The sequence below is a fragment of the Galeopterus variegatus genome, unplaced genomic scaffold, assembly GCF_000696425.1.
Source record: "Galeopterus variegatus unplaced genomic scaffold, G_variegatus-3.0.2 Scaffold524, whole genome shotgun sequence".
Taxonomy (NCBI): domain Eukaryota; kingdom Metazoa; phylum Chordata; class Mammalia; order Dermoptera; family Cynocephalidae; genus Galeopterus; species Galeopterus variegatus.
Window position 1 is genome coordinate 544,228 of NW_007726635.1, and position 12,060 is coordinate 556,287.

The 12,060-nt window shown below is 64.1% G+C and overlaps 1 protein-coding gene across 1 annotated transcript in view; it reads left to right on the top strand.

Moving 5' to 3' along the window:
• Window position 1: 1 nt before the first annotated feature.
• The window catches only part of AGRN (agrin), a gene marked incomplete at its 5' end in the record, with an annotated part of 34,071 nt that continues 22,012 nt past the window's right edge, over window positions 2–12,060 (top strand). The window contains 2 exons of the mRNA XM_008569691.1: window positions 2–175; window positions 1,956–2,217. Coding sequence (XP_008567913.1) covers window positions 2–175; window positions 1,956–2,217 — 436 coding nt within the window. The remainder of the gene's footprint in view (window positions 176–1,955; window positions 2,218–12,060) is intronic.

Consider the following 12,060-nt stretch of genomic DNA (forward strand, 5'->3'; position numbering starts at 1 on the left):
GCTGCGGCCGCTGCTGCTGCTCCTGCTGGTGGCCGCGCGCAGCCTGCCCCGCGCCGGCGGGACGTGCCCGGAGCGCGCGCTGGAGCGGCGCGAGGAGGAGGCGAACGTGGTGCTCACGGGCACGGTGGAGGAGATCCTCAACGTGGACCCGGTGCAGCACACGTACTCGTGCAAGGTGGGCCGCGGGGACGGCGACCGCCAAGCCCCCGGGTGGGGCGCCGGGTCCCGGAAAACTCGCGAGCGCCGGGGGAAAGTTCCTGCGGTGTCGCCGCGGCCTTACCCGCGGTGCCCGGGCTCGGGAGCCCCTCCACCCAGAGCCCGCTCCCCATCGGAAACCAGTGCACCTCACCCCGGGCGGTGTGTGGCCGCCGCGCCCCTCCCCACCGGCCGAGGAGAGGGACACAGACCAGGGGACGTGAGCTTTGCCTGGGGTGGGTCAGCCCTGCCCCCCCCCACGGACGCCTTTACCAGGGCGAGAGGGGGAGGTCAGGAGAGAGAAAGGGGTGCAGCGCCCAATCGGCCGCCCCCAGGGAGCCGGCCGGTGGGTGCAGCAGTAACTGGGTGCGGGGGCGGGAGCAGAGAAGGGGACCGGGCCGCTGTGAGCCCCGCTTACGTGGGGGCAGGGGCAGGTGCCCCATCCGTTCCTGGGAGAACTGGGGCTCCCCCGGGCATAGGGAGGGGAGATCTTGACTTGCTTCTCCTTCAGCTGGATTTGGGAGCCCCTTGGGCAGGTATGGTGGGTTTCCCCCGACAACCTGCTCCTAGGAAGGACTCGGGGCCCTGGTCCCGTTCCCCCTCTGGCCCCCCACACCCCTCCCGGGACCGAAATCGGATCATTCCTCCTCCATGGAGATGGGGAGGGGTGGCAGCTTCTTTCAGATTGGCCTGTGCGGCTACAGCTGGGATCCCCCCGCCGGGCCCCCTCCCCGCCACCACGCCAGGGCACTTTGCCAAGTCCCTGCAGGATTTTCCCGACTTCCTCCCCGCTGCTCCTGGGTGTGGCTGGGGTGGGGGGAGGCGATGAAAGCGGCCAGGCCCTCCCTCTGCCAGGGTTACCATCCTTCTAGAGCCCACTGTTGGGGAGGACGGGGGAAATGAGGCTCTGCCTGGGCACCTGGAGGGGGTCCCTGCAGACACTGCAGCCCTGAGGATCCCAACAGGGGCTGGGCAGGTGGACAGGCCACCCACTGTTTTCACCACCCCCATTCCAAAAGCCCCAGCCCCCCAGGACTCCTTTCTCAGCAAGTATGGGGTCCATGTCCCCTGGGCCCATGTTCCTGTGGACCTGTTCCTGTGAGGGCTGCCCTGGGTGAGGGCTTTAGGCATCCCACCAGCAGGTGCCCTCAGGGCCCCTAGAGCCGAGAAGGTGGAGGGTGGGGCCCGCCCTACGCTGCCCAAACTTGATTTTGTGGTTCATGGGCTGCCATGACTGCACAGATGTAGAAGCCTGGAGGAGGGGGCTTTCACTTCCTGGGGGGAGGGTGACTTGGCCCACCCACAGGGCTGCAAAGAGCCAAGCTGGTCTCTTGCCACAAAACCCCTTCCTCTGTGGTGCTGTTCTCAGCTCTGCCCGGGGTGGGCAGACAGGCGATCATGGGAGTGCAGGGCTAGCGGGCCCTTCAGGCTGGTGCTGAGATGGACATGATTGTGGCTGGGTGTGGGGTTGGTTAGACCTGGGGGTGGGGGAGCTGCTTCCTGGGGAATGGAGTGTTCATGGGCAGCGTGTCCTGGCGTGTGACACGCATGGGCAGTGGCTTACGGCTTGTGTGTGTCTCCCTGCCGCCTGCACTGTGCTCACTCAAAGAGCTCCACACACCTCTGCCCAGGGCTTGGGTCTACAGTGGACATCTGGCCTGAGCGGCTGAGGCCAGAAGAGGGGAAGGGCCCAGGCTCCCAGCCTGGCCCCCTTTCCCCAGGAGGAGAGCCAATGACACCTGCTCCCATGTCCACCACAGGTTCGGGTCTGGCGGTACTTGAAGGGGAAAGATGTGGTGGCCCAGGAGAGTCTGCTGGATGGCGGCCACAAGGTGGTGATCGGCGGCTTTGGAGATCCTCTCATTTGTGACAACCAGGTGTCCACTGGGGACACCAGGATCTTCTTTGTGAACCCTGCACCACCATACCTGTGGCCGGCCCACAAGAACGAGCTCATGCTCAACTCGAGCCTCATGCGGATCACTCTGCGGAATCTGGAGGAGGTGGAGTTGTGCGTGGAAGGTGCGTGGTCGGGGTTCGTGCAGCGGCTACTGGAGGGGACAGCAGGTGTGGGCAGAGGTGGGCAGGCTTGGAGCAGGTGCCTGTGAGAGCTGTGGCCCTGTCCTTCTCTGGTGGGGGCTGGGGGTGTTGAAGAGAGTTTGCTGTGGACTGGAGCATACGGTGTCCTGCGGTCTGACCGTGCACCGATCTCATTCCCTGCTTCCCGGCTCCCTGGCTTCCTGGCTATGTCTCCAGCCACCCTGAGTCAGCAGGCCTGAGCCCTGCAAAGGGACAGGCCCCTCCACTTCCTCTCCCCCTCCTCACACTCCTTCCCCAGCTCTACACAAGCCCTCTTGGAGGGCACTTTTCCAGGGAGAAGCTGGGACCAGGTGAATGAACACCAGCTGTTTATGTCCTGCAGACGCTGAGCATCTGTCTAGACTGGGCCCGCATGTTGTGCACGTCCCACGTGGTGGGGCATAGGGACTGGACGGGGGGCTGTCCTGTGTGTGTTTTCAGAGGCCTGTCTCTTCCGGGCAGAGCAGTTCTGTGGGGTGAGGGATCATAGGGATTTGGGTGGGAGGGGTTCCCAAGCGAGAGGGAGAACGTTTCCTGCCTGCAGTTCCCTCTGGTCCCCTCCCAATGGCCCAGGAGCGCCCCTCCCCCACACAGCCTGTGGGAAGTGAGCAGGAATCACGTGACCAGGGCTCCCCTGCCCTTGAGACCGTCCCAGTGGGGGGCTGGGGTCTGAGGCTGCGGAATGTGGCAGGGAGAATGTGGGAACCACTCTTTGCCCCACATCCTGTCGGGTCCCTCACGGCTGCCTGCGTCAGGAATGGGGGGACAGAGCACACTTCCTGCCCAGGGCAGCAGCCAGGGTCGTGGGTCATGGCATCCTATTCCTCTGGTCACTCTGGTGGCCAGTAGGGAAGCCCAGACTTTATCTACCTTGCTGCTGCGAGGCTGACTTGGCTGTTGAAGAGTCTTTGTGGGATTCAGGCTGCTTGCCTAGGGGGACTGTGTGGGAGGAGGGGCAGCACCCAGTGGCTTCTCTCCCAGCCTGTGATCAGATGCTCCTGGGGCTGGCTTCAGGGTTCAGGGCCGTAGCACCATGTGGTGAAGGGTCCCGTGGGTGCCTTCCCAGCACAGGCTCAGCTGCGGGGTCCCAGCCAGCCTGGCCCTGTCTGGACGCTTATGGTGTGGGGAAAGGAAGGTGCTGGTCTGCAGCTGGAGAAGGCCGGGGTGTGATGCCCGGTGTGGGGGATGAGTCAGGGGCTGAGGAGGGGTCAGAGAGGGCGAGTCATGGGCTCACAGTCCTTTGTCCCTGTAAGATCAAGAGGGGGAATCATTGGGCCGGCCCGGTGGCGCACTGGAGAGTGCGCCGCTTGGGAGTGCAGCGGCGCTCCCGCCGAGGGTTCGGATCCCATGTGGAGACCGGTTCCCGCTCACTGGCTGAGCGTGGTGCGGGCGCGACACCGAGGGTTGCGATCCCGTTACTGGTCAGTAAAAAAGACAAAAAGGAAAAAAAAAAAAGAGGGGGAATCATTAACTCTACGGCTGGGCAGGTCCAGTCCCAGGGTCCTTGACTCAGTAAGTGAGGACTTGCCATGGGGTCAGAGGGCACATGGCCACAAGATCACCCTGGGCAGAATGACGTTTGGCCTCTTGCGAAAGCCCATCCTGCCCATGCCAGGCCCTGGCTTTGAGGCTGTGAATGCCTAGACTGAGCAGGGTCCGCAGGGAGAGCCCCTCAGCCAAGAGTGAACATAACTGGAGCTGGAAGCTTTGAGCAAGGGGGACATGGATCTCTGCTTTGGAAGCAGACAAGGACTTGAAGGGCGTGGGCTGGGAGGGCCAGCTGCTAGGACAGAGTCGTTGGGCCACCGGAGCCCAGGGAGACAGAGTACCTCCTCCAGGCTCCCTCAGCCCTGAGGGACAAGGTCTCTGGAGAACGTACGTCCTCTGTGCCTGCCCCGCCCCACAAGCTGGAAGAGGGTGGGAGGTGGGCCTACTGCCTCCTGTTCTGTAGGAGATAAGGACACCGAACCCCGCCCCAGGCTCTCTGGTAGCCAAGATCTCATGCTGTGAGGGGGACAGATGGACACGCTTGAACCAAGCTGAGCCCTTCTATCCAACTCTGACCCCACGCTGCCCCACCCCCACAGGGCACAGGTGCCGTCTGGACAGCCCTGAGGTGACCCCAGAAACCACTGGGTCCCACCTTGTGAAGGGAATCCCTGTCCTGGAGTACCCCCCTTCCCCCCGCCCAAAGCCTCCCCAGCCCTGCCTGGATGTAGCCCTGAGGGGCATCTGCTGCTGGGCCACGCTCCTGGTCCCCCAGCTCTGGTAGACACTCCTCTTCCTCAGTTTCTCCCCAGCCTGCAGTCTTCCTGGTGCTGCCCAGGCCCCTCCCCCAGTCCACAGCCCCCAGGAAGCTCCTCCTCCCCTGTCCTCTGCCGGGGAGCCACATTCCTGGCATAACTGAGTCAGGTATGTGCCCCTCCCTCTGCGCCACCTTTGGGCGGGTAAGGCCTGCTCCTTCCCTTCCGGAGGAAGGAGACCCCCGCCCCCTGCTTTGTCAGGGAAGTGACCCAGCCTCTCCAGTGCCAGCTGCCCATGCACACAGCACCGTTAGCCTGCTGAGCCTGCTGAGGCTGGTGGCTGGGCGGTCCCCTGCAGCACTCAGCCACCTTGTGCTGGTCTGGGCGCTGCCCACACACTCCCCACCTACGAAGGCTGGTCTAGAGCCTCCTCTGACGTCCCCAGGAGGGACACAGGCCTGGCCAAAGGCCCACAGGGTGGCCTTGGGCCCTTCCCTCCCCCTAGGATCCAGGAGCAGAAAAAGAAAGTGTTTCTGCCCTGCTGGGGCCTGGAACAGGGACAGGGCAGGGGGCCAGAGTTGGAGTGAGTGTGGTGGCCCTGCCCAGTATGGCACTGCCCAGCCCTGAAGCCAGGGGTCCTGCCAGCCAAGCTCCTGGCCTCGCACCCTTCCTTCCTCCCTGCCAGGCAAGCTGTCTAGGGCCTCCAGGAGGGCAGTCCTGGGACTCAGTCTGGAGAAGGGCTGCGTCCCGGACCCCAGGGGCAGTGGTTGGTGCAGGCCCCACAGATGGCGTGGGAGCTGGGTGTGGGTGGCCCAACACCCCCAGACCAGGCTCTCCAAAGTGTGTGGAGCGCCCAGCATCTGGGGAGGGCTCTGGGCTGCAGGGGGACCTCCTCAGGCTGGGGCTGGCTCCCTCTGCCGTGTGGTGCTTAGTCTCTGTCCCCCATTCCTGGAGCCTGCCCGATCCCCTGCTCCTCCCTGCTGAGGGGGGTGGCTTCTCTGTTCCTGCTCCCCTCTTCTGCTCCCCTCTAGACTCCAGGCTCTCCTCAGACCCCACCCAGGGCCCTCTGAAGGCCTGCAAGCCCCTCCCTGGCCCCTCCCCCAGGCAGGTCCAGGCCAGAGCCTGCCGGAATCTCCCTCCTGCAGCTGGTGTGGGGGGTCTGCCCAGGTGGGGAGTGGCCCACCTCTGTCTTCTCCCACCAGGGTTTCCTGGTAGGAAGTCAGGGCTTGGAGCTTCCAGCATGCATGAACAGACTTGCCTGGGCTTTGACTTCACCTGGGCTCACCTGTGCCTGGACCATGGGCTACCTGGGGCAGCCCTGGGGGTGGGCTTTGCTGGCAGGGGTGGGGGGTCCTGTCAATTCTGTGGGCATGACCTCCCTTTAGGCAGGGAAAAGAGGGCAGGACTGAGCAAGTGGTAACAGCGCTTGGCTTTTTCCAGACCCTACCCTACCCCCTTGATCCCCACCCAGAGGAGAGCCCCAGGCTCCCTTCTGCCCTATAGACAGAAATGGAAAAACAGTTGTTTTGAAGCTATGCTCCCCCCACCCCCCCATCTACACTGGTCTCCCCCTGAGGTGCTGGACATAGTGTATTCTGAGGGGCTGCCTATGCCCTCCCAGCATCTCTGCAGGTGGTCTCCTGGTCAAGGCACGCTGGCCCAGGTCTGGGGGCTACCCCCTGACAGGCACTGCAGAGGGTGGGGTGGGGCTACTCTAGAGAAGTTGGGGGGCACACTCCAGCCAGAGGTCATCTGGACACCCCCCCCCCTGCTGTGGCCAGGCCAGGGCAGCTGCTTCCTTTCCTTCCTGAAGGGTTGATCCCCACCCGTGAGAGTCAGAGTGTCCCACCCCCGTCACCACAGGAGGGTGGGAGACAGCCTCAGAGACAGCCCCTTGCAGTCAGTGCTTCAGCCCCTGCGGAGGGGTGAAGCCTCTGGTAGAGTCCAGTACAGAGGGAAGCTGCCCTTGAAGGGGCCTCCCCCTGCGCAGATCCTGAGAGCTTCCTCTGAGGAAGGCCCCCTGCCAGGGCCTGCTCCCAGCTGGACCTGGGAAAGGGGAGATGCCCCTCCCAGCCTGTCCCCGTGCCCTCCCCCAGGGAGTGGAGGCGTGGGAGGGGGGAGCCCTCTGTCCTGGCAGGCGGCAGGCAGCCGGTGGTTTTCAGCTGTGTGGCCCACCCATGTGCACTCGTGTGTGCACTCGCTCACAGCCTCGGATGCACCCGTCTGTGCCCTCAGCATTCTGGTCGGACCTGGCTGGTGGGCGTGGTTTTTGCCACTCATTTCCCTGGGTTCTGCTGGGGCGGGGGCGGGGGGTGCTCAGGTCTTCGGCCAGCAGGTAGTGGGCGACTTTGCCTGTGTCCATGGGGCCTTGGGACCAGGCTCTGTCCTCTGTCTTCATGCACATGTCGGTTGTCCAGTCTCCTGCCCCCACCCCTGCCGTGTCCAGCTGTGCCCCTGTGTGCCTGGTGAAGGGCAGGCACCGCCCCTGGAAGTGACCAAGAAATGAAGTGCATGTTTGGTGGGGCTGCAGTGAGGACAGGAGAGGGTCCTGAGGCCAGCTGGGTTCACCGTCCCCTCACAGGACTACCAGACCCTGAGGCTGACCCGCCCCCCAGCCCCCTGCCCCAGAGCCAGATGGGGCTCTGTCTGGGGGTGGCAGAGCAGTTAGGGAGTCAGGCTGGGCAGGGCGGGAGAGGGGGAGCTCTGTGGCCAGCCTGAGGTGGGCCTGAGCCTTCCCTGCCTGTCCCCTCAGCAGCCCCCACTTAGCCACCCCCACACTGGACCCTCGGAGAAGCAGGCAGCCTGGTGTGGCTGCTGGAGGCTCCAGGGCACACGTCGGGGAGAGAGAGCACAGACACCTGGGAAAAGTCATGGCAGACCCTGGCTGGCCACGGCTGGGGAGGGATGTGGGCCGACTTCTGCAGCTGGAGGCAGTGGGCTCAGGTGGGAGGAAGGGCTTGCTGTGTTCATCTGCTCATTCGCCAGCTCCTCCTTGGCGGGGGGTCCTCACAGGTCACCCCACCGGGCCCGGCTGTGAGCCGTGTGTTGAGGAAGGAGGGTTCAGGCAACAGCAGGCGGTCCCTGTCGCTGGGGTGCAGGTGGGAGAAAGATGCTGTGGGCCTGGCGCAGGCAGAGGCTGGAGACCAGCTCTCAGCTGCCGTGACCAGCACGCCACATGCGCTGGTCACCTGTACGCCCCACGGCACCCCTTACTCTCCCCTCCGCGGCTGTCTGCCACATGTGGGCCCAGCCCGCGGCCCTCTCCCCGATGGCTCTTGCTCTGAGCTGCTTTCCCTGCGCCTCTGGCCGTTGTTCCTCCCTCTGCCTTACCTGCATCCCGACATGCAGCTGGCCACCGCCTCTGCACGGCCCCCCAAACTCAGACCTTGCTGCTGGGTGGGCATCCCCTGTGGCTGCGCCCCCACCCCATGCCTGTTTCCTGGTGCCCAGCTCAGCATGGCAGGCTCTCAGCAGGGACACCAGGGTCTCTGACTCACCAGGCACTGACCACACCTGGGCACCACCCTGGCTCCACCAGCGTTCCCTTTCCTCCTGGAGACGGGCAGGGCCTGACCGAGAGCTGGGTTTGGGGTTGCCTGGGAGGGGAGGGACAGAACACATGGATCAGCTCACCCCATCCCTACTGGTGGCTGCAACCGTCTTGGTGATGCCCAGGCCCAGGTTGGGGCCCCCAGTGCTCCGCAGCCTGAGGACCTACCCTACTGACTGCTCTCTGCCTCCTGCCCTGCCACCCCCCGGGCTTCTCTGCACTGGCCTCTCCTAGTCTCCTGCTGCTTCCTGAGCTTGTTTCCCTCTCGGACCTTTGTCTTTGTCATGGCCTCTGTCCATAGGCTCTTCCTCCAAATCTCTGCAGCCTCCCTCCCTATCATTCAAGTCTGCAAATATCACCCCTTAGGCCCTCGTGGCTGGTGCACCCTCCTCCCGAGGCACACCAGCCATCTGGGCTCTGTTTTTAACTGCTGTGGTATAACCTCTGCACAGGCAGGAGCCTCTGACTCCAGACACACTTGGCCTGCCCCACGGAGGGCTCCTGCTGCTGGTTAGTGAGGGAGGGAGGGGCTGGCCATGCTGAGCAGTGAGGGATGGGGAGCAGTGGGGGCACCTGCCTTCTAAGCAGTGGGTGTTGGCTGCTCTATGAGCCAGCCCTGCAGATGCTCATTTAATCCCACCACGCTGCAGGGCAGGTGAACTGGCAAAGATGGGGACCTGACGGTGGCCCATGGGCCTTGGCATGGGGGCCAGGTGGGCAGGCTCACCCTCAGGGTCTCACACAGGCACCTCCAGCCTCATCTGAGGCAGGTGGGTGATCGCAGGGCTCTGGGCCTCATGCCTGCGAGAGGAGCCACCAGAGGCTGCCTCTGTTGCTGGGCTGGCCCGGCCCAGCAGCCTGAAACGCCCATTGTCTGCTAAGGCCGAGGGGGAGGGGTGGAGCAGCCTGAGGCTGGACACTGGGAGGCCGAGGACTGGAGGGGGGGGCTCTACCTGCCCTCTCCCCTCCACCACTGTGCAGCCAAACACACCTGTGACTCTGGTCTTGACTGCTCCTTGTTGCGGCAACTCTGTTTCCCTTCCAGTGCCTAGAGATCCCAACCAGGAAGAAGGGGGCCAGACGGGTCAGACCGGAGGTCAGACAGTGTAGTGTGTCTGGAGGTGGCAGCCTGGCCCCTGCATTAGGGGGTGTGCACAGAGGGGCAGGGCGGTGATGCACTGTGGGCTCCCAGCGACCCCACCCCACCCTATCCTTTCCTGTGGAGTGGAGGGAGGCGTCATCTGCATGAGACAGGGGTGGATGGGTTGCCAGTGGGCTGGACACTCCACCCTCTCCAGGCCCCCTTCCCCACCTTCCAACTCTCATGGCCAGAGACATACCTGGAGGTGCCCAACCAGAGCCTGCATGTGTGCACATGTGTGTACAGGGGGACAAGCTTGCAGGAAGGTATGTGTGATGCCCAGTGTATATGCACACAGGAGGGGGGCATGCAGTGTGTATGAACACACGTGGGAAGGCATTTAGTGTATATGCACACAGAAGGGGCATGTAGTGTGTATGAACATGTGGGAAGGCATGCAGTGTGGGCATGTAGTGTGTATGAACACACGTGGGAAGGCATGCAGTGTGTGCGCACACAGGTGAGCGCGGGGGTGCATGTGTGACAACCAGTGCCTGTGCAAACTTGATTGAGTGCTCTGCGTGTGTGTCCGAATGCTGGAGACCTGTAATCCTTAGTGTGTGGGCACATGCATGTGCGGTTGTGTGTTGCTGTGAGTGTGAGCCCAGAGACCAGGGGCTAATTCCTGGCTGGAAGGAATCATCTTCATTCCTGGTGCATGAGCCTGCGTGGGCTGGTCAGGGCTGAATGATTTTGTCTGAAGATCCCAAAATAGCTCCAGTAGCCTGCACTCCCCTCCCCCTGCTGGACCTGGGGCCTCAATGGCCCCTTTGTCTCTGCAGGCATCCCCGCCCCTGTGGGGGGCTCAGACACTGATGGGGCTGGGCGGGGCCAGGCTGCCTGCCTGGTTCCCCTTCCCCTTGGCCCAGCCCAGTGGGCCCTAAGCCCCATCCTGGTGTTGGCCTGGGTGGACCGGGCACCCCATGTGAGCATCCAGAAGGCCCGCCTGTCAGGACAACTTTGCCAGCAGACACCAGTGTCTCTTGGGGAACCACTGTCTTCCTGGGCAGTGTTTGAGGCTTTCCCTGCCAGCCTCCACCTGGGACTCCCAGTACCACTCCAGGCCACCCCTCCCACACCCTGTTTTCTGCACTTCCTCCTCCTGCAGAGCCCACCCGTGACGTGCCTTGCTGCAGGTGGCAGCAGCAGACAGGGCCGGTGTGCGAGTGTGTGGCCTGGGGTTTGGTCCCCGGTACTGTCTGTATGGCCTTATCTAGGCAGGCAGCGAGAGGTAGATGGGGACTGCACATGGATGGCCGTGAACTCTCCACGCCAAGTCCTTTCTCTTGGCTTTCTTGGCTCTGGGCCAAGCCCTACCCTAGGGAGATAAAAAGTCAGACCCTGCCCTGTGTGCTTGCAGAGCCAGCACCACCCGGACACTATCAGCATGGTGTGGGCAGTGCCAAGGTTAGGGGGGTGTGGTGGTCCCAGGCAGGGGCTTTCCTGGGGAGAGGGTGAGGCCAGCCAGGGGGTGGGGTCTCCAAGGCTTAGATGGATTGCTGTGCTTGGGTTGGAGGCATGGCTCGGGGTGGGGGACACTACCTTGTTTATTGGATTTTCCTGCAAGGTCTCATTAGAACAGTGGGTCCCAGGATCACAAGAGATCTGGAGACCTCTAACTTGGGTGTTGGGAGCCCCGACGGGGCAAGGGTGACTCCCGTGTGGGATGTGGCACTAGTGAGGAAGGCACTGGCAGGACAGGGCTCTGAGTGGCAGGTGGCTGCCCCTGACTGAGGTGGGATTGGTGGGATTCAGAGGAGGATGTGGGGGCATGTGTTGGAGGAGCCCACCTGACCAGGAATGAGTGGAGGGGGTGGAGGGGAGGCACTTGGATACCTGGTGGGGTGGAGGGACCTCGGGGAGGGTCCAGATGGAGGCCGTGTGGGGCACTTCGGGTGAGTGTGCAGTGAGAGTCCGGGTCCCAGGAAGAGCCCGTCCCAGGGCCAGGGAAGAGGGGCCCACAGGCCTGGGCGGGGGCCTCCAGGGAGGTGGGTGTGGCCAGTGCTTCCTTCCCAGGATCATTCGGGGGAGGCCTGAGAGTGACCACGGGATGGCACCGGTGGCCACGGCCCCGGCAGTGTGGCTGAAAGGGATACCTGCTGACGGCCGGTGCGGGGGCCTGACTGCGTGTGAACGGGCGTGAGTGGGGGGACAGTGGCGGGCAGGGCGCACGGAGCGTGGCCAGGTCCGGGCTGGAAGGAACCGGACGTGGGGGGGGCGGCGCCCAAGGGTCTCTGCCAAAAATCTGCGGATGGGGCGGGGGGCTGTAGGGGGCTGAGGTGTCGGTCACGGATACGGTCACCTTTGAGATTCCGGCCGCGGAGGGTGGACGTGACTGTGGGCAAGGAGCTGGCCTGACGGCCTCCGTACCTAGGCCAGGGAAAGGGGCGACCTCAGCGCGTTTGTGGAGCCGCCTGATTGCGGAACGGGGGTCCCGGGTGGGCCGCGCCCCGCTGTGACGTCACAGCCCGGCATCCCCGGGGCGGCCTCCGGGGGGCGCTCCAGGCTCGCGGGACTGCGCCCGGGTCCCGGCGTCTATTTGCATACGGATCATTTGCATGTGGCTCATTTGCATGTTACCTCCCCGCCCGGAAGGGAGCTGAGGGGTGCGCGGGTGGTTCGAGGTGTCGCTGTCGGCTCCTAGGGGAGGGGTAGACGGGGCAGTTTCTGGGCCCGTAACTCACCCCCCCTCCAGCTTGCACCCCACCTGGGGACCCTCAAGAGGGTGGGGCCTGCAGGAGCAGAAACACTCGCGGGCACAAACACGACGACACGCACCCACGCAGACCCCAGCCCCGAGCCGGGTCCTCCGGGCAGCGCAGCCCGGCACGAGCCCAGCGCGCGAGGGTGAG